The sequence below is a fragment of the Colletotrichum chrysophilum genome (genome assembly GCF_026319265.1).
Source record: "Colletotrichum chrysophilum strain AFK26 chromosome Unknown scaffold_167, whole genome shotgun sequence".
Taxonomy (NCBI): Eukaryota; Fungi; Ascomycota; class Sordariomycetes; order Glomerellales; family Glomerellaceae; genus Colletotrichum; species Colletotrichum chrysophilum.
Window position 1 is genome coordinate 64,771 of NW_026517454.1, and position 21,953 is coordinate 86,723.

General features: G+C 55.4%; 7 protein-coding genes across 7 annotated transcripts; 3 read left to right on the forward strand and 4 right to left on the reverse strand.

Annotated features, from left to right (window-relative positions):
• Positions 1-209: 209 nt before the first annotated feature.
• On the forward strand, positions 210-2,604 carry COL26b_012216 (uncharacterized protein; the record flags this gene model as incomplete). Its single annotated transcript, XM_053184862.1, has 7 exons — positions 210-665; positions 719-1,060; positions 1,118-1,418; positions 1,484-2,269; positions 2,333-2,411; positions 2,462-2,536; positions 2,595-2,604. 7 exons carry the CDS (start codon positions 210-212, stop codon positions 2,602-2,604), a joined length of 2,049 nt encoding a protein of 682 aa, XP_053031196.1.
• A 493-nt stretch (positions 2,605-3,097) lies between these two features.
• Positions 3,098-5,049, reverse strand: COL26b_012217 (uncharacterized protein; the record flags this gene model as incomplete). The annotated part of the gene is made up of 5 exons (XM_053184863.1): positions 3,098-3,137; positions 3,187-3,351; positions 3,406-4,691; positions 4,751-4,764; positions 4,824-5,049. The coding sequence occupies 5 exons, from the start codon at positions 5,047-5,049 to the stop codon at positions 3,098-3,100; spliced, it is 1,731 nt and encodes a 576-aa protein (XP_053031197.1).
• A 2,418-nt stretch (positions 5,050-7,467) lies between these two features.
• COL26b_012218 (uncharacterized protein) lies at positions 7,468-8,467 on the forward strand (the record flags this gene model as incomplete). The annotated part of the gene is made up of 3 exons (XM_053184864.1): positions 7,468-7,528; positions 7,627-7,899; positions 7,962-8,467. 3 exons carry the CDS (start codon positions 7,468-7,470, stop codon positions 8,465-8,467), a joined length of 840 nt encoding a protein of 279 aa, XP_053031198.1.
• Positions 8,468-8,640: 173 nt separating this feature from the next.
• Positions 8,641-10,323, reverse strand: COL26b_012219 (uncharacterized protein; the record flags this gene model as incomplete). The annotated part of the gene is made up of 2 exons (XM_053184865.1): positions 8,641-9,279; positions 9,307-10,323. The coding sequence occupies 2 exons, from the start codon at positions 10,321-10,323 to the stop codon at positions 8,641-8,643; spliced, it is 1,656 nt and encodes a 551-aa protein (XP_053031199.1).
• Positions 10,324-14,732: 4,409 nt separating this feature from the next.
• Positions 14,733-16,256, reverse strand: COL26b_012220 (uncharacterized protein; the record flags this gene model as incomplete). Its single annotated transcript, XM_053184866.1, is given in 3 exon segments — positions 14,733-14,777; positions 14,840-15,337; positions 15,357-16,256. 3 exon segments carry the CDS (start codon positions 16,254-16,256, stop codon positions 14,733-14,735), a joined length of 1,443 nt encoding a protein of 480 aa, XP_053031200.1.
• Positions 16,257-16,739: 483 nt separating this feature from the next.
• Positions 16,740-18,104, reverse strand: COL26b_012221 (uncharacterized protein; the record flags this gene model as incomplete). The annotated part of the gene is made up of 1 exon (XM_053184867.1): positions 16,740-18,104. One exon carries the CDS (start codon positions 18,102-18,104, stop codon positions 16,740-16,742), a length of 1,365 nt encoding a protein of 454 aa, XP_053031201.1.
• Positions 18,105-19,250: 1,146 nt separating this feature from the next.
• Positions 19,251-20,972, forward strand: COL26b_012222 (uncharacterized protein; the record flags this gene model as incomplete). Its single annotated transcript, XM_053184868.1, has 3 exons — positions 19,251-19,390; positions 19,445-19,942; positions 19,997-20,972. The coding sequence occupies 3 exons, from the start codon at positions 19,251-19,253 to the stop codon at positions 20,970-20,972; spliced, it is 1,614 nt and encodes a 537-aa protein (XP_053031202.1).
• Positions 20,973-21,953: the final 981 nt, after the last annotated feature.

Genomic DNA, 21,953 nt, shown 5'->3' on the forward strand with positions numbered 1-21,953 from the left:
CGGCGTCCGGAAGCCACACTTCATCGGCCCCACTCTCAAGCCGGCCCCCGGCGTCGCAGACGGCATCCTCTGCGCCTCCCGCAAGCACCACACCCGCCGCGGAGAAGACCGTGTCAAATGGAGAAGTCGCAACCGGCTTGGCGATCGGCACGGTTGTCGCCGCCGGAGTCGGAGGAGGTTACTTGTTGCTCGCCGGCCAATACTTCAGCATGGCCGCCGGAAGTGTTGCGACGGTCACCGGCGCATCCGGCATCGCCTCCGGACTGAGTTCACTTTCGGGCCCGGAACCGCAGCAGGTCGACAAGCCCGAGGACCCGCCCGAGGACAATGGCGACCAGAACCAGCCCACTCCGTCTGTTCAAAGAACCGACCAGCCGTTCAGCACCTCGCTGCCGCTGGACTTGCCCACCGGCACATCGTCATTCCCGTTCTCCTCTACCTTCACCACGTCGCAAGCGTCAGCGACCTCCAGCGGAACACCCAAGTATATCATCGTACCCGATAGCAAAGGGAAGGCAACCGATTTCGACTCAGTAGAGTCCAGCTTGACTAATTCGGCTGGCTCGAGCCTGGTAACTGTCGAAGACGACGAAGACAAGAGCACGCTGTTCCTGACCGCTCCGCTTTCACCCCAAGAAGCGAAGGACTTGGAAACGAAGCCAGGGGTATTTTGTGTCCTGCCCGGTTGCACCGCCAACATGCTAACGCGAGAGAATAGGTCGGAGCCGTTACTGAAGATATCGACCTGGGGGATATGAATAAGATGGTGGCAGAAGAGCCCTACAACCCAGCCGACGCCGCGGGCCCTTCTGTGCTACCCCCGGCTTTGACGAAAGACCCCTTGGCTCTGGCCAAGCAGCCGCAGAAGATTGTGAGGCAGCAGGGATACGATGTCGAGACGGAGAACCCAGCGAAACCCTCACACGAAGACGCAGGAGAACTTGCCACCATTTCCCAGGAACCTGGCACGGGAAGAGCATCCACTTTTGCATATGACGAGGTGGCTGGACAAGGCGTCACCGTCTACATCCTTGGCACGGGCATGAACCTGAATTCGCCGGTAAGCTCTCAACCCCATTTATGTTATCTTCATCGGCGCTAACTGGCGGGCCCACAGGATATCCAAGACGCTGTTGGCACCAAGGACTTCATCTTCGCCCCCGGATCAGCTGAAACGAAGACGGACGATGATCCGCTCATTGGATACCCCGATGGCACTTGCATGGCGTCCAAGATCTTTGGTCCCAAGTACGGCGTGGCGAAGAAGGCCAACGTCGTTATGGTCAAGTTGTCCGGAGGGAGCGGTGCGATGGGTATGATCACCATGACGGAGATGCTCACTGCGCTGGCCATGGTCAAGAACGACATCACCACGAAAAAGCTCAAGGGCAAGGCTGTGGTGAACCTCTCGTACACCAGTAAGTGAACCCGACCGTCTGTAAAAGAATCGAACCGTCTTTTTGCGATTGCTAACGCCACGCAGCACCAATGTCCGACCCAGAAGCCATCGCTGCATACAAGGAGATCCTGGTCAAGATGATGGACGACGACATCGTCCTCGTCGCGCCAACTGGTATCTCCAACAACAACAACGGTTCCGAGGCAAACGACCAATACCCCGCCGCCTTCGCCAAAGACACAGCCCTCATCGCGGTGAGCGGAGTCAACGGCAAGGGCGCCCGCATGAACTGGTCACCTGGCTCCGAGAAGGATGGCGTCACCGCAGCTGCGCCCGTCACGGGCAGGTGCGCCTACAAGAACCTCGACCCCAAGAGCAAGGGGGGCGTGACGAAGTCGCAGGACATCTCGAGGCTGTACTACTCCGACGGCGTCGCGGCGGCCACCGTCGCCGGCGTTGCTGCCGGACTCATGGCGCAGGCCGAGTACAAGACCCAGCTGCAGGTAGAAGGCAAGGTTGCCGCCAACGTCAAGGAGCTTGTGGCGGGGCTTGCGTGGGTTCGCGCCGAGGGTGGTACGCCGGTGGTCTGGAACGGCGTCCGCCCGTATGGAAATGCGTGCGCGATCGGGAAGAGGCAAGAGGGCGATGCGTGCAGCGCGGCTCCCAGTGCCGCGCCGACCGCGGCGCCGACCGCGGCCCCTTCTGCACCGGCGTTGCCACCCAAGCCAGTATACAACGTTCCCGGCACGTGGAAGAAGCAGTACGAGGGCGACGTCAACTACAGCTTCGACTACACCACCTCTTCCAACACTGCTAGCGATGGTTACACTGGCGACGACCCATTGTCATGGTGTTTAGGAAAGTGCACAAGTAAGCCGCGCCCGCCAGTCGATTTATGTGACGGCAGAAGCTAATGATTGAACCTTGGAATAGATGCGTGCGTGTCGGTTTTCCTCACCCGTGTGAATCAGAAGCAGACGGATGGGTATAATACATACTTCATTTGCAACCAGTAAGTCCTGTCGTCGCCCCTTTTCTTCAGGTTGTTGCTAACATTCATAGATATGACAAAGTCTGGTCTAATGACTACCTGCAAAAGCTATCCTCCAGTGACTACGATGCTGGGATTGCGCTTGAGTAAGTCATTCCAAGTTGATTGACCCCAAGTACAGAACCGAAACTAACTTTTTGGCAGCAAGCTGTAGTGTGCGGGACGTTCTTTGCCGAAATGGGATATGAGTAGTACGAAGATATATGAATGAACAAATATGGATTGACAACAATCTCAATCACCCGCTGAACGTACATGAAGCGTAACCGTGATTGACATACCCTTTTAGTCCGTATATCGCATCAATGACGGCGTCAAATAAACCTACCCAATCGACTTGGTCGCGCTAATCTGAATCCTCAGAACCAGACCTGCTTGCACAGTAGACATGCCGCTTAGTAGCAGCCTTCTACCAGCATTCTAGCAAACGTCGAAAGTGTCTCTCCATCACCATATTGATGGGTGACATGAGTCGACATTTTGAGTCAAGCGAGGTGGCAGAGAATACTGCCGCGAATAGTGACACATCATGCAGGCAATTCCCAATATTTCCCCTCTCTATTATTTTCTACCTCGGGGTATCCATCTACTCATATTGTACCAAAATTCGACCAGACATGTTCGTTCCCCACAAAGCACCGCATTCCTTAGCCGAAGAGCTTGTCGAGGATCTTTTCGAATAAGTTGCTTTAAGTCAAGTTAGTAATGACCACCGGTAAATGGACGAAAACTTTACCTTGCTGGCTGCTGAACGTAGTTCCGCTCGTACTCGTCAATCTCGTCCTTGTTACGGTACAAGTCAACCTCCTCAGGCTTGAAGATCCTTGTGCGCTTCCTGAACTTCAAGATATCGAACTTGTATCCGAGATACAGAACCGGGAACACGCCAACCATGGTGTACCTACGTATCCCAGTCAGCAATCTTTACCGTTGAACGGCATGTGACACCACTCACGAAAACAAAAAGTCGGGAATGTTCCAGTACCCGTCCAGAGGCAGGAACACCGTGTACCCTCCCACAAAGGTCATGATGAACGTGCCAATCAGCCCATACCACGCCGCATACGGCTGGAACCACGCCTTGTACGGCAACGAGTCGCGGCTGATGCCCTGCGCCTTCAGAGCGCGGTAGAAGCCCAGGTACGCCGTGCACATGCACGAGAAGTTAATAAGCTGCGACGCCGTCACCAGACTCACGAACCAGTCGAGCACGACGGCCGTGTTGTTGCTCAGCTGGAGGAAGCTCAACAACCCAATGAGCAGCACGGCGATGACGCAGTACACCGGCACGCCCTTCTTGGTGCACTTCTTGAACAGGGCGGGCGCCTTGCCCTCGAGCGCAAGGCCGTACAGCGAGCGCGAGGCGCAGTAGACGTACGAGTTGCCCGCGGAGAAGGCCGCCGTGAGGACCATGGCGTTGACAATGTGCGGGAGGACGCCGATCTTGAGGCGGTTCATGGCGACGACGTAGGGCGAGGCGGCGGCGCCGGGCTGGCCGTCCTTGAAGGCGGCGGTCATCTCGGGGTCGTTGTAGGGCACGAGGATGCCGACGCAGAGGGAGCCGAGGACGAAGAAGGCGGTGAGGCGGTAGAAGACGGCGTTGAAGGCGCGGGGCATGACCTTGCGGGGGTTCTCGGCCTCGCCGGCGGCCATGGCGACGTAGTCGGGCCCGGCGATGGTGAAGGAGGCCTGGATGAGGCACTGCAGGAAGCCGAGGAAGCGGCCGAGGCTGCCGGAGTAGTAGAGCTCTGCGAAGGCGCCCGGGTCGTTCCAGTAGCGGAAGCCGAAGCGGTCGCCGAGGGGGTTGCCGCCGAGCATGACGATGAAGGTGAAGATGATGAGGCCGACGATGAGGAGGAACTTGCCGAGGGCGGCCCAGAACTCGGTCTCGCCGTACCACTGGACGGCCATGACGTTGATGAGGCCGTAGAGGACGAGGATGATGGCGATGATGCCGCCCGCGGGAACGGCGTCGCTCCAGAAGTGGATGATGAGGTTGCAGGCGACGACTTCGAAGGGGACGAGCGCGGCTTCGAAGACGAAGAAGTTCCAGCCGGCGGCGAAGCCGAAGGCCTCGTCGACGTAGCGGCCCGCGAAGCGGATGAAGGGGCTGGAGATGGGGAGGTAGGTGACCATTTCGGCCATGCTGAGGGTGACGGCCAGGATGAAGGTGCACCAGATGCTGAAGGCGAGGAACAGGCTTGCAGGCCCGCCGTTGAGCAGACCTCTGCCAATTTGGACCTGAATGAGGCATATGAGATTAGGTGATGTGGTTCGAGGAGCTGGACATTTCAACGTACATAGAGAGCGGTACCTATTTGTGACATGTCAGTCTTGAGATCATGCAGTTCGGTCGGGGGTGTGGAGACGTACCGATGGTGCCTCCGATTCCAATTAGTTGAATGTGCCTAGATTTCAATTTGCGATGCGTATGATCCTGTTTGTTTCCGGAGTCGAGCGAAGAACGGAAGCCGCCGTCGAACGGCTCGCCGTAAGGCTCTCCGACTGTTTTCTCATCAACATGGCGGTCGTGGTTGGCGTAGCCGTAGCCGGGCAGATTGTCGCGGTCCCCCGCGCGGTCAATGCCCGTGGACGACATGATCGGAGATGTGGGGATCGGGGCCGGTTCGGTCGGCGTGGAGGATGCGCTACTCAATCGGAGCGGCCTGGAGAAAAACTGATCTGGCCGATGGGAACTTGCTGTAGTTCGAGTAGTAGACGGGGATTTGGGGTAGTAAACAGCCTTCGTGAAGCCACGAAACGCGCGCTTCAATTACCGAATGGCCTTTAGGAGGAGACAGAAGAACTGGACTTTGAATTCCATGTGGCTTTGCGCGGAAACGCTGGCGACGCCTGTTGGTGTTCGCCTGGGGAAGATACCTGCAGCACAGAGAGTTGACCGAGAGAGCAATTGAGCAGGAAGAAGGACGAGAGAGCCAAGGTAAACCTGCGCAGCGATACGGGGGACTGCAGATCCCTTTTAAGAAAAGCACCGAAAATTCCCAGAGATCAGGGACCAGAGCACCGCAGCGTCGCAACGTACACAAAGGTGGATAGTGGGGGGAGGGGGAGGGGGGGAAATGGTGAAGCTGCAAGGAAGCGGGTTCCCCAATTGCGAACTATCCTCGACATGGTAAGGGCACACAGGCGGCGCACGACTGGGGGAGCAGAGGACGGGGAGGGGACGAGGAGGAACCCATGCTCTGTGAATGGCTGCAGGAGAGTCTCTTGTCTGCGGATCAGCGAGCCGTACGATTTCCCCTCGGGGCTAGGCAGGTTGCAGACAGCAGCCCGAGCACATGTCGATTTAAACCTCGCAGGGTCCAGGCCCGTTGCGTCAAAGTTTTGCGCCGAATTATTCCCAATACTCGAACTCTGCATCTCCTCGCCGCCAACGTCGGAAAACAACTCAGGGTTTCCCATTGCGTTGTGACGCGAGAGCCCCTGGCGAGTGACGACATGGGGCGCCGAAGAGAAAGATAGTGAGGCAGATAACGAGTCTTGTTGGAAGCTTTCTCGAGCAGGGAATGAGAGCTCGTTGCAGCGCATGCTTCTGTTGGTGCTGTTTTGGCCGCAGACGTCAAAAGCGGACCACGGGGAAACAGAAACGCAATCAGCCAATGCCCATTCGCTGCCTGCTTCGTTCGGGCGAGATACCATGTCGCAGTGACAGCCATCAGCAAAGAGTCTCCATCCAACGTAACCATGCTAGTCTCACGACTGGCAGCAGCTCATTCGTCGAGGCGTTCCGGCGCATCGGTGTAGCCGGTGCATACCACGCGGTGAGACGCGCCAATTCAAGGCCAGTGGGATGGAACAGCCGATGCAGAACGAACAGACGATACAGCCAACGGGAGGCTTCATTTACGGATTGCGTGCTTCGTGCGGGTGAAGGCGCCGCTGCAGCTGCCGTCGCCGCATGGATGGCATGTCCGGTTATTTGGACCACATACTGTATCCTGGTGACTTTTGTGTTGGACCCCATTCCCTATTATCTGGTCAGAAAAGAGGAAATGCTGTGGCCAAGCAAGCGAAGCTTTTCCCCGGGTAGAGAGACAAGGAATGCGGCGTCCGGGACAAGACGGCCATGTGCGGCCTTGGCTGTTCGCGGGGGGCGCATTTCCTGTCGAATCTTTTCCTCCGAGCTTGTTCATCTAGGCGGGCGAGGCATTGTCAGCTTGCCAGGTCAGCTGCGCTGCTGCAATGACGGGGGATTCGCGTCGCTCGTAACCAGGAATCCCATTCCTATTCCCCAATTGCGTTACCGCAGGCTTTTGATTGCGGCTCTTGGCACCTTGGCGGAGAGTTGAGGCCAATGGCGGACCCAAGTCACAATCGCCTCTACGTCACGCTATCTACAAGCGATATCCTCGCGGTTCCCCTGTTAGCGAGTCTTATTGGGCCGTGAACGTTGGGTGACTCCATCGCTGACAGAGTCCGGCTCGGTAATTGGTGATCGATGCGAAGAACGCGGCAGAATCAAATGCAGCTTCCTCTTCAGTGTCACTACATGTTGTTTGGTCCAAAACCATTAGGTTGTTCTCCTGCGGCTAGACACCTAAGAAGCTGGCGGAATTGAGTTTCTGTGGCTTCCACCGGGGCGTTTACCCGACCGAACAAGGGCTCAATCGGTGTCGGGCCGTGGATGGGGCGTAGTCATTGCATCCGCTTACATAGCGTGCCTATTACACACCGCTGAATTCGTAAATCACACAAACTCCGAATTGCAATACTGTGGAATATGATGAGGTAAGTCCTAGATCAGAAAGACTAAGAGACGAACCATCTTGGGACGGCGCCACCCGTGTAGTGAGGTTCAAGCCACTGTGGCACCCGCCACCATGAATCACCACTGGATCGGGTCCACTGAAGTGCTTGCTTGCCTGCTGCGCTTGGTCCCATTCTGACCTCGAGGTCCAAAACACCAGTGTCTGTTCCTGTGAATGAAGCCATCAAGAATCACGAATTTCACCAAAAGACTACCCATCAAGACTTACAATCCCTCATTCAACTCAACATGACTTACGCTCGTGTTGGTGTGGTAACTGGTGCCAACAAGGGCATTGGGTACGCGATCGGTGAGCTGCCCCCAGGCTATTTGATGTCCATAACGTCATCTTCCAACTGACACTTCCCAACCGCAAACAAGTACGACAATTGGCACTGCAATACCCAGCATCGCACTTGAACAACGGGTCTCTACTCATCTACCTGACGGCCCGCGACATATCTCGCGGCGAGGAGGCTTTGGCTGCCATCCGCGCTGATGCAGACCTTAAGCAAGCCAAAGCCCTGGCTACGCACGGCGGCCTCGCCGATATCAAGTACCACCAGCTGGACATCTCAGACGCCAAGAGCATCGAGGGCTTGGCGGAGTTCTTGAAGAAGGAGCATCCCGACGGCATCGACTTCGTCATCAACAATGCCGGCATCGCGATGCAAGGTTTCGGTGAGTGGTAGCCCCTGTCGGCACATATCCAACAGCCCCCTTGGCTCACCAATGACATCCAGATTCAAACGTGGTCAAGACCACGATAGGCTGCAACTACTACGGCACCCTCAACGCAACACGAGCCTGGGTCCCCATCCTCAAGCCCCAAGGCCGGATCATCAACGTCGCGTCCGTGGCCGGGGCCCTGAGCAAGTACTCTCCCCAGATCAAGGAGCGCTTCCTGGCTTCGCAGACGGTGTCGAATGTCACTAGGTTGATGGAGGACTTCTCCGCCGCCGTGGAGAAGGGCAATCATGAGCAGGAAGGGTGGCCGAGCGCGGCGTACGCCGTGTCCAAGGCCGGCGAGATTGGAATGACGAGGGCGATTGCGAAAGAGCTGGAGGACAGCGGCAGCAAGATTCTGGCCAACTCATGTCACCCTGGATGGGTGGTGACATCCATGACGAGAGGCAAGGGAACCAAGACGCCTGATCAAGGCGCGCAAACGCCTGTCCACCTTGCTCTGGCGGATATCGGAGGAAAGACTGGAGAGTACTGGTCTGATGAGAAGGTGGCGAACTGGTAGGGGAGAGTCGGATGGCTTAGTCCGTACTTAGTGAGCGCAGCTGAACTTCAGATAGATAATTGTACATCGGCAGACATTGTCCGTAGTCCTGAGATGGATTAGCTACCGAATTATGAAAACAAGGGATCCGTCAGGTGGCCCTCGTAGAGCTGGGACAAACTTGGAAAACCTCCTTAGCTATCATCCTCGTCGGAGTACGTCTCGTTATCGGAGTCTGTAGACGACACATCATCCTCCGGCTCCACGTAAACGAGGTTTTCCTCTATGATTTCCCTCCAATTAGGCAACGGAGCATCGGGCTCCCACGTCGACGGCTCGCGCTTACCCAACCCCTCCATCCACTGTTGAACCGTCCATTGCCGGTGGTCCTCGACAATATTTTCAACGTCCCACGAATCGCCAACGTCGAAATTGCATCTCACGATGGAGCTGCCCTCTGCGATATCTCGGAGAGCCTGTGGCCACTTCTCGGACGGCAGGTCAGGCACCCGACTTCCCCTCAACTCCCCTTTTCTGTCGAACCACGACAGCGACGGGAGGATCCCTAGGTCGAGGGAAAGAAGCCATGCTGCTTGCCAAGCCGCATCTCGCTGGACAATCAGTTGGAAGACTTGCGTGCATTGCCAGGGCACTGGCTGGCCATCCAGAAGTAGCGAGAATGACCCTGAAGGCATGCCCGCGGGCTCGAGGGCCAATGCCTCTATAACCCAGCTGGAGACGTTGTGCGTGACCTGAGATGAATCCATAGCCCAAGGCGTATATCGATATTTGGGCTTGTACCGCGCATCCGGGCTTCTATAGGCAGTATCAGTCTGAAAGGCATTCCTCCACAGACTTACACGCCGTTCCACGCGAAGCAGAGGATTTTCCTTGCAAAATGGAATCAGCCCGAGACCGTGGCACTGTGGATCCGCCACTGCCTCCCGATCTTCGTTCAAGATCACACGCCGTAGGTGCATGCGTGAGGAAACGGGTAGAGATTGCAGGACGTGAATGGCAACCGCTGCAGCCGAGAACCGGTATTTTGTGCGATCCCGAAGACGCGTTCCTCTCGACCGACTGTTTGAGGCCTGGTCAAGAGTTAGGTACCGCATGTCTTCCGCCGACGGGACAGCCCAGTGCTGGATCTTGCATTCAACCACGCGAAGCGCAGGGATAAGGTGGGCTGACTTTGGACAGGTCTCCCGCCAGAACCTCTCAATCTGTTGACGACCAAATTTCGAGCTGGCGATTGCTGTGAGCGCGTCTTTCAGGAATGTCCGGTACAGTGAGGGTGCCTCCCCATACGGCCCCATTCGGGACCTGAATCTCCCGCCTCCCGTGCGATACCACTGCGCTAAACCGTCCCAGCCTGTTGTGAGTCTCGTTTCGGGGTGCGTGTTCCCCTCTTGCTTCATGCGGTCGAGCAAGGGCGCAAATTGAGGAAATTTGAGCTTGAGACCCTGTCTCTCACCCTCCGGCATCGCAAAGCCGGCGAAGCGGAAAGCGGCATCTCGGTCGCCGTCGAAACGTTTGACCATGAAATGGTTGAAGCGCAAGGCGATGGTGCGTAATTCATTCGAGGTCATTGTGGAAAAGGTGATGGCATTTGTTTCCAGGGCGACACCCCTCATCTCTCGTGCCACGAGGCGGCAGGTGTAGCTGAGATTGAGATCGATCGGTTGGAGATCGGCCCTCTGCAGAACGCCAGCAACATAGCGCCTAGGGGTGTTTGCATTGAGCTCGTGCTGGCTCAGAATGCTGCCAGCTAGTCTGTCGTAATTGCAGGTATATCCGTCTTCCGCAAACACGTAAAATGCGTAGATGATGTCGCGTATCTCGCGGGGAAGGGATAGAAAACCAGACCGTAAAGACATGGTGATGCGACTCGAGGAACGGTGACAAAGCAACGTTGACCGGAGTTGTAAATGTGACTGAGAGCAGACTACGAAAGTATAAACGAGAAGCTAGATGGGGAAAGATGGCCCAGGTGTTTGACGGCTGCAGGTGCTACTTATTTGCACCCCGCTCGTGTGGCTCAGACCTGAAGTGAAGGCCTTTTGAGACACAGGCCTACCAAACAGACTTTGGTGGAATCCGCTTCTCTCACTCACATCACGATGCCATTCGCTAATTGGGAAGCTCGAGGGTAGGTTTATGTAGTAGTCATATTTTTATCTTCCACCTTTTGAGCCCAGCCACATCCAATTTGTGGAGGTTTACACCACACTATGAAAATTCTGTTTATACTTTGATAGATACCTACTATGCATCGTGATGCTGTTTATGATAACCAGGAAAGCTTCGATCCAGGTTCGCAAGAGTCTTTGAATGTTAGCGCATGTACACGAGAGACGAAAGGAGAGTCTTACATTGTCAATAACCTCAATGGCCTGCAGATGACTCACTGTATGAGATTATATAGGAGGAAGAACATGGGTCTGTTCTTTGGGTCAGATTAGTCGCCCGAGATCAGGTCATCAGCGAGCGGAAGCTTCATACCTTCCTCTACCCATCAACCATCCCTGACAAGATCAACTCATCATGTCCAAACCCACATTGACCAGAATGCTGATCACAAGCTAGGAAATCAATCAGTAGAAGCTCTGCAATACAGCAAAAACACTTACAACAACCAACGACCAAACAGGAGCAAAGCATTGCCCTGTCCAGACAGCAAAAGAAAACAAATATGAGCTTGAACAGTTCATCAACAATACTTTCCCTGATATCGCAACCAAGGACAATCATGAAGACTACTACGAACACCTCATCTCTAAAATAGAGCACCAGAAATTAGTATAAATAGTCAAGAAAATCTGTTCAGAGTTTATACTTACGCATCCTACGAGTCGCTGCATATCTCCTGTATCTATGGGACAGCAAACCAGATATAAAGTATATCGTCCGTTCGCAGCTCCGGCAGATACATCGACGGATGAGAACCTCACGAGAACCCGATGACGAAGAGCTTAAAGAGGACATCAACGAGTTGGAGGAAATTTTGCAACTGAATATCCTGTTAGTTTGCAATTATGACAAATAAGAAACGTGAAGTTACCACGAGGACTACATGAACGAAATAAGCACAGCAACAGCTGTGGTCCTTCCCAACTACTGAAAGCGGCTGGGCCAAAAGTCAGTCTCATGTGATGTTGAGCAGCAGACGAAGTACTCACGAAGGGAGAAGCGAAGAGGGAAAGGGGGTGGCTGCAAGGGTAGCCTGCGTGCTGGCAGAGTTTCTTGAACGAGAACACGTCAGCATCATAGCCCGGAGACAAGAAAGAGGAGACACACCCAAAAAGTACACTTTAATACACTATGTCACTTCACAGTGAAAGTGCGAGTGTTTCTTGGACGGTCCGTGAATCATGTGTTGGTCCGTCCAAGCAAACTGGTCAAGACCAAAGTGGTGAATGGCCCAGGTCGAGACCGCACGGGAGAAGTCGGTGAGCAAATCATCCAGGGAGCGTCGCTGCCTGGCGTGAGCGTGATACCGAGAAATTGTCTACTTCCAAATGGGAAGATTCTTTCTAACACTGGCTAGAGAGGGGCAGTCGAAGATGAGATGTTCAACAGTGTGCTCATCTTGACCGCAAGAACACATGTCTGTGTCGGCAAGCTGGAACGGAGAAGTTAGCAACCGGTGATCATGGATGAAAAAGAACGCAAAGTCGGTGCAAAGCGAAAGGTACGTAGGCTGAGAGGACCAGATGCCTAACAGTGTGGAAGGGTAATGACGAATGTGGATGTGGCATTGAACTTACGTTCTTCGGGTGCAGGAAGGCCTTGAGGCCAATGTAGCCAGTCCTGCACTGGATCAGAATGGAGGACTGCGCCTGAGACAGGCCCTTGTACCGCTTGAGGTTGAAAGCGCCCCATTTTCCCTCAGCGGCAACAGGGCGGCCTCTGAGGCCGTAGGCGACCGTGCGAGACGGTCGTGGACGGTCGCGATATGCCTTCCAAAGATGCTCACTGAGGAGCGTCGCTTGCGCGCGGATGTACCGGTTGATGACTTGACTCCTCTTGCGAGGATCCATGTCAATCAGAGTGGCGTCGGCGAGGCTAGGCTTCGACTCCCGAAGCTGCTGCTCCGCCTCCTCGACGAGTTTCCTGGCGTGGTCGTAATCGATCTTGTATGGATGGGACTTCAAGAAGGTCATTTCTCTCTTGCATGGGAACGAAGTTGTGTTGATGAGGTCGTAGTCATCGGTGAAAATATTGCGGGCGCGGTGTGACATGGCGACTCGCTGCAAGTAGACGGCGATTGGGTCAACGTGAAGCTCCTTGTGGAGCGGGACGGTGGGCGCCTTCTTGTAGGCACCGGCGACAGTGACTAAGCATTCGTTCTGCAGATTGTCCAGGCGATGGATGTAGGGTTGTCGAAGGTTGTAGGTCGTGGAGGAGTCGTTGCCAAGCATGAACCAGGCAGGGCAGGCATAGGAGATAATGGGACGGATGGTAGAGAGGTACAGCTGCCTCATGTGAAGGAGATTCGGCCCCGAGACAGATGTCGACATGCGCTTCAGCTGGTTCAGCTTCTTACGGACCTTCTCCTCAATCTGTTTGTAATTGTTAGAACATCTCAAGTGGTCATGAAGGGAAACTTACCTGGTCGATTTGCCATTTCCAAGTCAACTGATGGTCGACCTGAACGCCAAGAATACGAAGGCCACCTTCGTCCGTCTCTTTCACCAGGTTTTCCTCCGTCAGAAATGGTAGGTTGGGGATATTCTGGGGCGCAGAAGCTGCGTTCAAATCGCCGTGGGGCTTGCGAAAGTGCATGACGTTGTACTTCGCAGGATCGAAGCGGAGACCACGAGGAGTAGCCCAGTCCACAATCTTCTGGTGACACTCCTCCAAAATGCGACAGTTCTTTTCCCAGTCATCGGTGCACACCATGATGTAGGTGTCGTCGACGTAAGAAAGGCCAAGAAGGATTCGGCTCCGGCCCAGATTCTGGCGCTGTAGGATATCCAGGATGGGAGCGGCAAACAACGCAAAAAGGATGGGCGAGAGGGGGCTTCCCTGGGGAATCCCAACATTGACCCAAAACTTTGCCGAGGTGTGTCCTGGAAGCTTGACAGAAGTGCATTGGTCCGACAAGAATGACCACACAAATCGCAAAGCCCACAGCCGTATGCCCTTTTCAGCGAAAACCTTGATCAATTCCTGACGGTCGACGTGGTTGAAGGCACCCGAAATGTCGAGACCTAAGAGAGTAGTCCGCCACTTCTTGTCCGTCGTAGTCGCGCACCAGCCATTGAGGACGGTGTTGACGATCAGCTCTAGTGCCTTGGTACAACTCTTCCCAGCAAACCCATACTGTGTGGGAGGAATTAGGCCGTATTTGAGTGCGAGGCGTTGAAGATCGTCCGCAACCAATCGCTCCAGAGCCTTACCCACACAAGAAAGGAGGGCGATAGGCCGATAACTCTTCGGTAAGGTGTAGTTGTCCTTTCCTTCCTTCTTCAAGACCACAGTGTAGGACTCCTTGAAGCATTCGGGGTGGTGGTTGAGGTTGACACTAGCCTTGAAGAGATGAACGAGGTAGGGCAAAATGGCGTCCAGTGTCATCTTGAGGACGTCACTTGGAACACCGTCTGGGCCAGCTGCCTTGCGGCTGGGAAGCTTCCGAATGATACGGGACACCGTATCTTCATCAACCTTTGGGGGTCCTTCTTTTGCCAATGCGCGTAACAAGGCGGCTTTCTGGAAGCTATTGTTACGGTCCGGCTTTCTACCCAAGACAGTATCACCAAGGAGGCCAGCCAGAGATGCAGGCTCAGGTGATTGAGTGTTAGTAGAATCGTTGACCGCTCTTGACGATCCTGCCTCGTTGCTGCTCGATATCTCGTCAGTCCTAGATGGAGACCTTGACCGAGACTTCGAACGCGTGGTTGACAAAGGATGGCGAGAACCAAGAGGGCGGGCGCCGTTGCGGGTTCCATCGCATGATCCAGGCCGTGATCCAATAGCACTGAATGATGGGGACGATCTAATGGATTCCGGTATCGTAGCCGAACAAGGCTGACTGGCGGGAGATGGGCTCGGAGAGTCAGGGCCAGCAGCGGCAACTAGGGCAGGCTGACTGACAGGAGATGGGCTCGATGAGGCCGTGCAAGTAGCGGAGGGTGTTGTTGGCGGACTAGACAAGCTAGTCTGCTCGGCCGAAGCGCCAGGGCCGGATGGCTGAGTCACAGGATGACTGCACGAACTGAGTGAGCCAGGCGATGCGCGGACGGAACATATGGATGTTGTTGATGCCAATGCTGGTATAGAGCCATCAGAGGAAGTGGAGGTAGCGACGCTGGATGTGGGTGAACCAGAGCTGGGCGCAATATCAGCTGGAGGTTCTGTAGACGAAGAACCGTCTTGCCCAAGTGGACAGACTGTAGTCTCCTTATCCTTTCGGGTCTTCTTCTTCTTCGGCTTTGACTTTTTCCGTGAAGGAGTCGACAGAGCGTGGCCTGATGCAGCTGAAGCACGAGATCGCACCAGGGTAGGTGGCAACTCCGTAGGAGCCAGGCGCTCTTCGCTTGTGTCGGACCACATCGCGTCGCGAAAACAGCGAGCGTTCTTCTCGGAGCTTGCGCAGGCTGTGCCGTCCGGCTTCTTGAGCCATGGCATGTGAGGCGAGGCCCTGATCTTGCCGTAGAAGCGAGCCGATCTTGCCATAGCAAAAAGGCTTGAGAGGTCTTTGGCTTGCTGAGCGCTTCGGGTACGCTTCCTGACGTTGCTGGCGATACGCATAAAACGGTTGGTCTGCTTGACGGCGTCCAGCCATACCGCGTAGGCGTAGTTGTGGGCTCGAGTCCCCCTTTTCTGCCGGTAAAGGACGCGAAGTGCGTGTTCCTCGCGCAAGTCTCTCTTGGACCACGCGTGTTCGCACTGGAGGCTTCTGGCCAACGGGGTTGCGGATGACGGTGGGAATGGTGGCATCGATGGCGGCCTTGGCGGACACAACAAAGGCTTTGGCGAACTGGTCGAGCTTGTCGGTGGTGGACAGTTGATGCTGACGCAGGTGAGATGGATCGCCAAATTTGGCAAGGAGACGAGTGGCCATCTCTGACCGGACGACGTCGGGGTCTGCCTTGTCAATCTGGAGGACCGGGGTGTGATCCCGATCGGGCGACACGTTGAGGACTGTCTCGAGTACTGCGTGGTCCGTGGTAAAACCACGCGGCCTCGTGACGTGAAAAAGCTCGCAAAGGTCCTTGAGCCTTTCACCGAGAAGAACCAGGTCGATGGTAGTCTGCGTCTCCCCTCGCTTGAACGTGAAGTCCTTTGGCTTCAGAAGACAACGCATTCCGGCAAGTCGAGTCTCGATCTCCAGCTGCTTCGTAGCCCTATCAGAAAGGTGTCGGTCGCTCCAGGCCCGATGACGAAGATTGAAGTCGCCCAAAAGAATGCAATAGTCGGCGACAGCTTCGCGGCTCGAGGCTAGCACTGGCACGTTGTTCTCCATCTCCACCTCGTCCTTGGATTCGAGTTTCGGCCAGCCATGTTGAGCCTCACACCAATAGCCGGCGCGTTCTCTCTTCGAATCCGTGGCAAAGTCGTAGGGAGGGTCCTGGATGGCAATGAAGGCAGGGGCGCGGTCCAACGACTTGACATGCTCAAAGAGGTCATTGAGGCGATCCCAGTTCCTGTTGACGTTAGCCTGCAAAAAGCCGAGGCGGTCATCGAGATCTGGGGTCGCTTGCTGGTCCCTAAGGACGGCCTCAATCACGTCGTCGGTCGATGAATCTGGGCGCTGGGGAAGCACCGAGTTGAGGACGGGATATGAGATCTGGTGATCATCAGACATTGTGATACTTGTTCAGAGCCAGGCGTGACTTACGGGACGTTGTGACTGCTTTCTTCCGCTGTGGCGGTTAGCTGGATGGACGAACGTCCGGGTCGGGGGCAGGACTCGCGTCGGGACTTAGCCGTCGCGGACGCCGGACGACGGCGCTGTAGTCGGCGGTGGATACAGTGAAGGTGAGTACATCGGTGCACATGCCCGAGACCTCATGTAGCGCCCCGGGGGCTTTAGAGTCGGGCCCGTGTGAGGTTTGACAGGGTTCATAGACCCACCGTAATGTTAGTTTCTCTGTGCTAGGTACCTTATTTCAGCTGTGTTCAGCGCCTACCAGACACTGTGGACCCTTCAGCCACCTGCGTCGAAACCCCGGACGAAAGCCCGAAACGTTGTAAACCGATTGGTATGGAATCAAAGTCCCCTGGCATGATTTGATGCTCATTCTTGGTATCATGACCCATCACTTACACGGCCCGTCGCACTTGATCCCTATGATATCTCCCCTCCAGCCGATGGCAAACGTCCCGCATCGCCAACAACATTTTCATAAGCCGGCGCCGATCCGCTCGGCCCATCATACGCCGGAGGCTCCTCCGTTCCCTCTGCAATTGCCGCCACCTCAGCCGCCGGCAGCACAACAACCTTCTGAGACCCGCTGCACTCCCAAGACTCTCCCGCAATGACAAGGTGCAACTCCCACTTCAAAGTGTGCGAAAGCGAAAAGCAGTACGTAGTGTAGTCCGGCTTTAATGGATAATGACGTCTTTGCTCGTGCAGCTCCGGGTCCGCAGACGCATCCAAGAGCGCGCCCAGATCCAACGCATTCTCCCCCGCGGCTGATGGAATCAAGGGCGACCCAGTCTCGCTCGCGATCGTTCGGCCGAGGGGTAACATCCTTGTGCTGGTCCCTTCGTGCACTTCTCCCGAGCCCGGGCATGACACGCGCCCAGTACTAATCAGATTGATCACCGCATTCGTGAGAAACACCTTCTGCGGGACATCTCGCAGAATCTCCGAGCTCTTTGCACGGTCCGGGGTGACCTTCAGCCGGAATGGGATCGAGGCAGGGTTGTCCAGTTGGATGACGGAGGCACACTCCACCCGCAGGTTGAAATGCCACGCCGGCACCCTCTTCGAGCCGAGGAACATCTGCCTCTTTTGGTTGAACGTCAGCTCCGCGTGCTCCATCCCCGGCGCGAGCCGATGGCTGGCCACGCACCCTTCCGTTGTCGTGCCCTGCAATTCAAAATCCGTAATCAACGCCGGCGCCGGCCGGGACAACACCCGCACCGGTAGCGTCGCCTCAATGGGCTCCATCTTCTTCGCCTCGACCAGTATCTCCGCCTCCAGGTAGTACTCCACGAACCCGTACCCGTCACAGACATTCATACCCCATGTCGCCGGCAGAGGCTGCTCTGGTAGGGGCTGCTTGCCGTTCGGGTCCCCCGGCGCGCGGAGGTAGCTCGCCTCCCGTTCGATCTTTCTCAGCCCCAAATTCAGGGCTTTGCCATCCGTGTGCTTCGGTATCACCAGCGTAAAGGGCCAGGTCTGCGACGCGTTGGTGGAGTCTGGTGCGATGTGCACCGGGCCCCGGTGGATGACTTGGGACATGGCGTTGCGGCTCCAGAACTCGAAGCCCGCACCGAGTACGATTACGGATCTGCCTTGTTGTACTTGAAGCCGGGCGGCGGAGTCGCCGATGAGACATATGCGGACGGTAGCGGAGGCGGCGACGATGTGCGATTTACGGGTGACGTGGCCGCGGATGACGGAGCCGGGGTGCAGCGGCGCGGTGGGATCGAGGAGGTGAATGGAAAGGCCTGGGCCTTCTCGAGTTTCGATAGGTTGTATCATTATGGCTGCCTAGTGTCGTCCTTCACCCGAGGGGATGATGTTGGTGCTGATGGGTTGATGATGCAGAAGGAGGATGTGTGTTTTCAGATGGCGTTAATACAGATATTTAAGACACGAGAAAGGAACTCATCAGAGACTTCTGGCTAATATGTGTAAATATGATGAAGGTATCCCAATTGAGGCCTTCAAGAGGGCACAGCAGGACACCATCAGCAAGCCAAGAAATAAACGAATACGCGACCTCTTTAGCGCATGTGGCGCCATTTGCCCGATTTGAAGCTGGAATTCACTGAGAAGAACTTCTGTGTAACTTCATTGGCTGGTTTACTGTTGTCTGACAGGGCAGCTTGTCGTAAGGTTGTCGACTCCCTGTCGCAGCGCTGGCCCTAATTTCAGCTCCAAAGAGCCAGAATCCCCAGCCCGCCCCAGACAACACCCAATGAGTTGCTTTAAAGGGACCAGAACGCCAGCCTTCGTCTCACTTTTCTACTTAAATCAGCTTAGCGCAACAGTCCTGGTGGTGGTAGCTGACACAGGAACGCTGAATGCCTCTATGTCGATAGTAGACTCGCATAGGATGAGTTCTCATATGTTTACAACTGGAGCTCTCATTTCTTTCCCCGATCATATATATACATATGACTAAATATATCATCATGATTCTTGTTTTTTCTTATTTGCACTCGCCTAGTGCCGAAATTTCCCCTTCAAGGCAAGCAGCAATCACTGATAAGACATTCTGCAACCCTCCACTGCAGGCGGGTCGCCCCGGAAAGCAGGAGCCAACCAATTCCACAAAGCTGGAAATCGAGGTTCCGCTGCAATCTAATATGTACCGCATCTGCAGCTCACCGCGGGGAACCTCGCGCTGTGCTTATCAGCTGACGCGTGAGTATTTAAAGAAGCGGTGTCTTTCCCTTTTACAGCTCCCTCTTTTTTTGATGACCGCCTACACCGAGACGGAACATCGTCAATACGTCCGGTCTGACTGACAGAATCAAGATGCGTCGGTCTGCTGCCGTCTTGGCGGCTGTTCAAGCTTCGCTGGTCTGTGGCGCCGACTTTGCGTGGCCCAGAAACTCCAGCATAGAGTCCCCTTCGGTGTTCCCTTTGCTCCAAAATGCCGGCACCGCGGATCTCTTTCCCATGCCGTCATGTGGTAACTTCATCCTGCACGAGGCAACTATTGACCAAATGAAAGCGGCCATGGAGGCTGGCACGGTAACCTCTCAGCAGCTGGTAGCGTGCTACCTGCAGCGGACGTACCAGACACAGGAATATGTGCAGTAAGATGTGCCGACACCCAACTTGGCGTAACTCTGTATCCTAACAAAACGCAGTTCAATTCTTCAAATCAACCCAGACGTCTTCCAAATTGCAGCTCAGATGGACGCCGAAAGAAAGGCCGGAAAGGTCCGTGGTCCGCTCCACGGAATCCCCTTCACAGTCAAAGACAACATCGCAACTAAGGACAACATGGAAACAACAGCCGGCAGCTGGGCTCTAATGGGGAGTATCGTCCCACGAGACGCCCACGTGGTGGCCCGTCTGCGCGACGCCGGCGCGGTTCTGCTTGGCAAAGCGGCGCTCAGCGAGTGGGCTGATATGCGCAGCAATAACTACTCCGAAGGTTATTCTGCGCGCGGAGGGCAGTGTCGGAGCCCGTATAACCTGACTCTCACGCCTGGGGGCAGCAGCACGGGGAGTGCGGTGGGCGTTGCTGCGAATGCGATTACGTTCTCGCTTGGCACCGAGACGGACGGGAGCGTGATCAATCCTGCTATGCGGAACTGTGTTGTTGGGTTTAAGCCGACTGTGGGCCTGACCTCGAGAGCTGGGTAAGACAGATTTTAACCCTGGATATGGAAATTGTGAGTGTGCTAACTTGCCAGGGTTGTACCGGAAAGTGAGCACCAGGATACCGTCGGAACGTTTGGACGTACTGTGAGAGATGCGGTATATGCTTTTGATTCCATATTTGGCGTAGACCACCGCGATAATTACACGCTCGCCCAAGAAGGGAGAACCCCCGAAAACGGATACACCCAGTTCCTGTCTACGAAAGAGAGCTTGAAGAGCGCCACATTTGGCATACCGTGGAACAGCTTCTGGGTCTACGCCGATGACGAGCAAAGAGGCATCCTCGTAGCCATGCTTGATCTGTTGACCTCCGCCGGAGCGACGATAATCAACAACACGGAAATCACCGACTACGAGCGAATTGTGAGCCCAGACGGGTGGAACTGGGACTACGGAACCACGCGGGGCTACGCAAACGAGTCTGAGTATACTGTTGTCAAGGTGGACTTCTACAACAACATCAACACCTACCTCTCTGAGCTTGAGAACACCAACATCCGCTCCATTGAAGACATCGTCCAGTTCAATTACGATAACGACGGGACGGAGGGCGGAAACCCCTGGCCACTGGGCCATCCCGCATTCTACTCTGGTCAAGATGGCTTCCTTGCGTCCCTCGCGTCGAAAGGCATCAAAGATGAGACCTACAATCAAGCATTAGAGTTCACGCAACGATCCACGAGAAACGGCATCGACGCGGCCCTCACTTCCACTAACGGAACGAAATTGTCAGGGCTTCTCGTTCCTCCCGACGTAGGCCAGTCGTACCAAATCGCTGCACAGGCGGGGTACCCCATGATCACCCTCCCGGTCGGCGTGCACTCCAACAGCGGCATGGGCTTCGGGCTGGCAATTATGCAGACGGCGTTTGGTGAAGCTGAGCTGGTCAAATGGGGAAGCGCGATTGAGGACCTGCAGCTCACGACTGAGGGAAACCCGTACAAGCGCACGCTGCCTACTTGGTCGGAGTATCTCACTAGACATGTCCCGATTAGGATGGATCTTTGAAGAACGAAGGTGACCGCCAGACTGCGCACTAGAAGATTGAATAACTATTTATCGGTTGTTGTGACGGTGTTTGCTGTAAGGCGTCGGGAGGGACGTCGGCTCACGGCACCTCAAGGCAGCTAATAGGAATTGCCGACCAACGGCGCCGTCTTTCAACTACCCTAGCTCGCTTTTCCTAATGACCGATGCTCCACCAACAATTCCTTTGAGGCAGAACGGTTCGTCTGAACTGGCATACACGGTCAGCCCTGGTTGTACGTACTAAGCCCTATCGGGGCTTAGTATTTCAGACCTTACCGTGGACGATATAAAAAGGGTCCCCGAAGCTCCGCACCATTTAGGCTTCTACATTCTTGTGACATCCCGGTTTATGTCAGCGTGGCGTGGGCCTCAATTCCCGACGCTAATCACCCTGGCCACGCAGAGATCGCCAGGGTTCTTCTCCCCAAGACAAGCCCTCTTCAGCCATGACGGAAGAGGTCTTACAATGGCAAGGCGTGAGTAGTTGCTCCGTGGCGCGGTATGTCAGCATGCAGACCGCCGGGGGGAAAGATAGCTGCACAGCTCAGCTGTTGTGTGAGAAACTACCCTAGCTGGGAAATAGCATGTATCGCTCAGCCCCCCGATCCCTTGAGGAAAATGAGAAGAGGGTCTATCCCGCTAAAATCTCACGACGCCGGAATAGGGAAAAGGCAGGGCCTGAAAGCGGCGCCTGTGAACCCCGTCCATGGAGCTGTTTAAAGACCGGCAGTCTGCTGTCGGAGGAATCCCTCACAAAAAAGAGAGACAGCTGTGATTTGAAGCGCGGACGACAAAATCTCCCAATATGAGCCGTGACTTTCTCTCTCTCGGCGCCGCGGGTCATCTCCCCCAAGACCCTTACCTCCCACAGGTGGATCCCGAAGGGCCGAGTTTTCTCGACACGGCCGCATGTCTCTGTGCACTGCGCACGACGGGCGACGACAACTCAGAAGCGGCCTG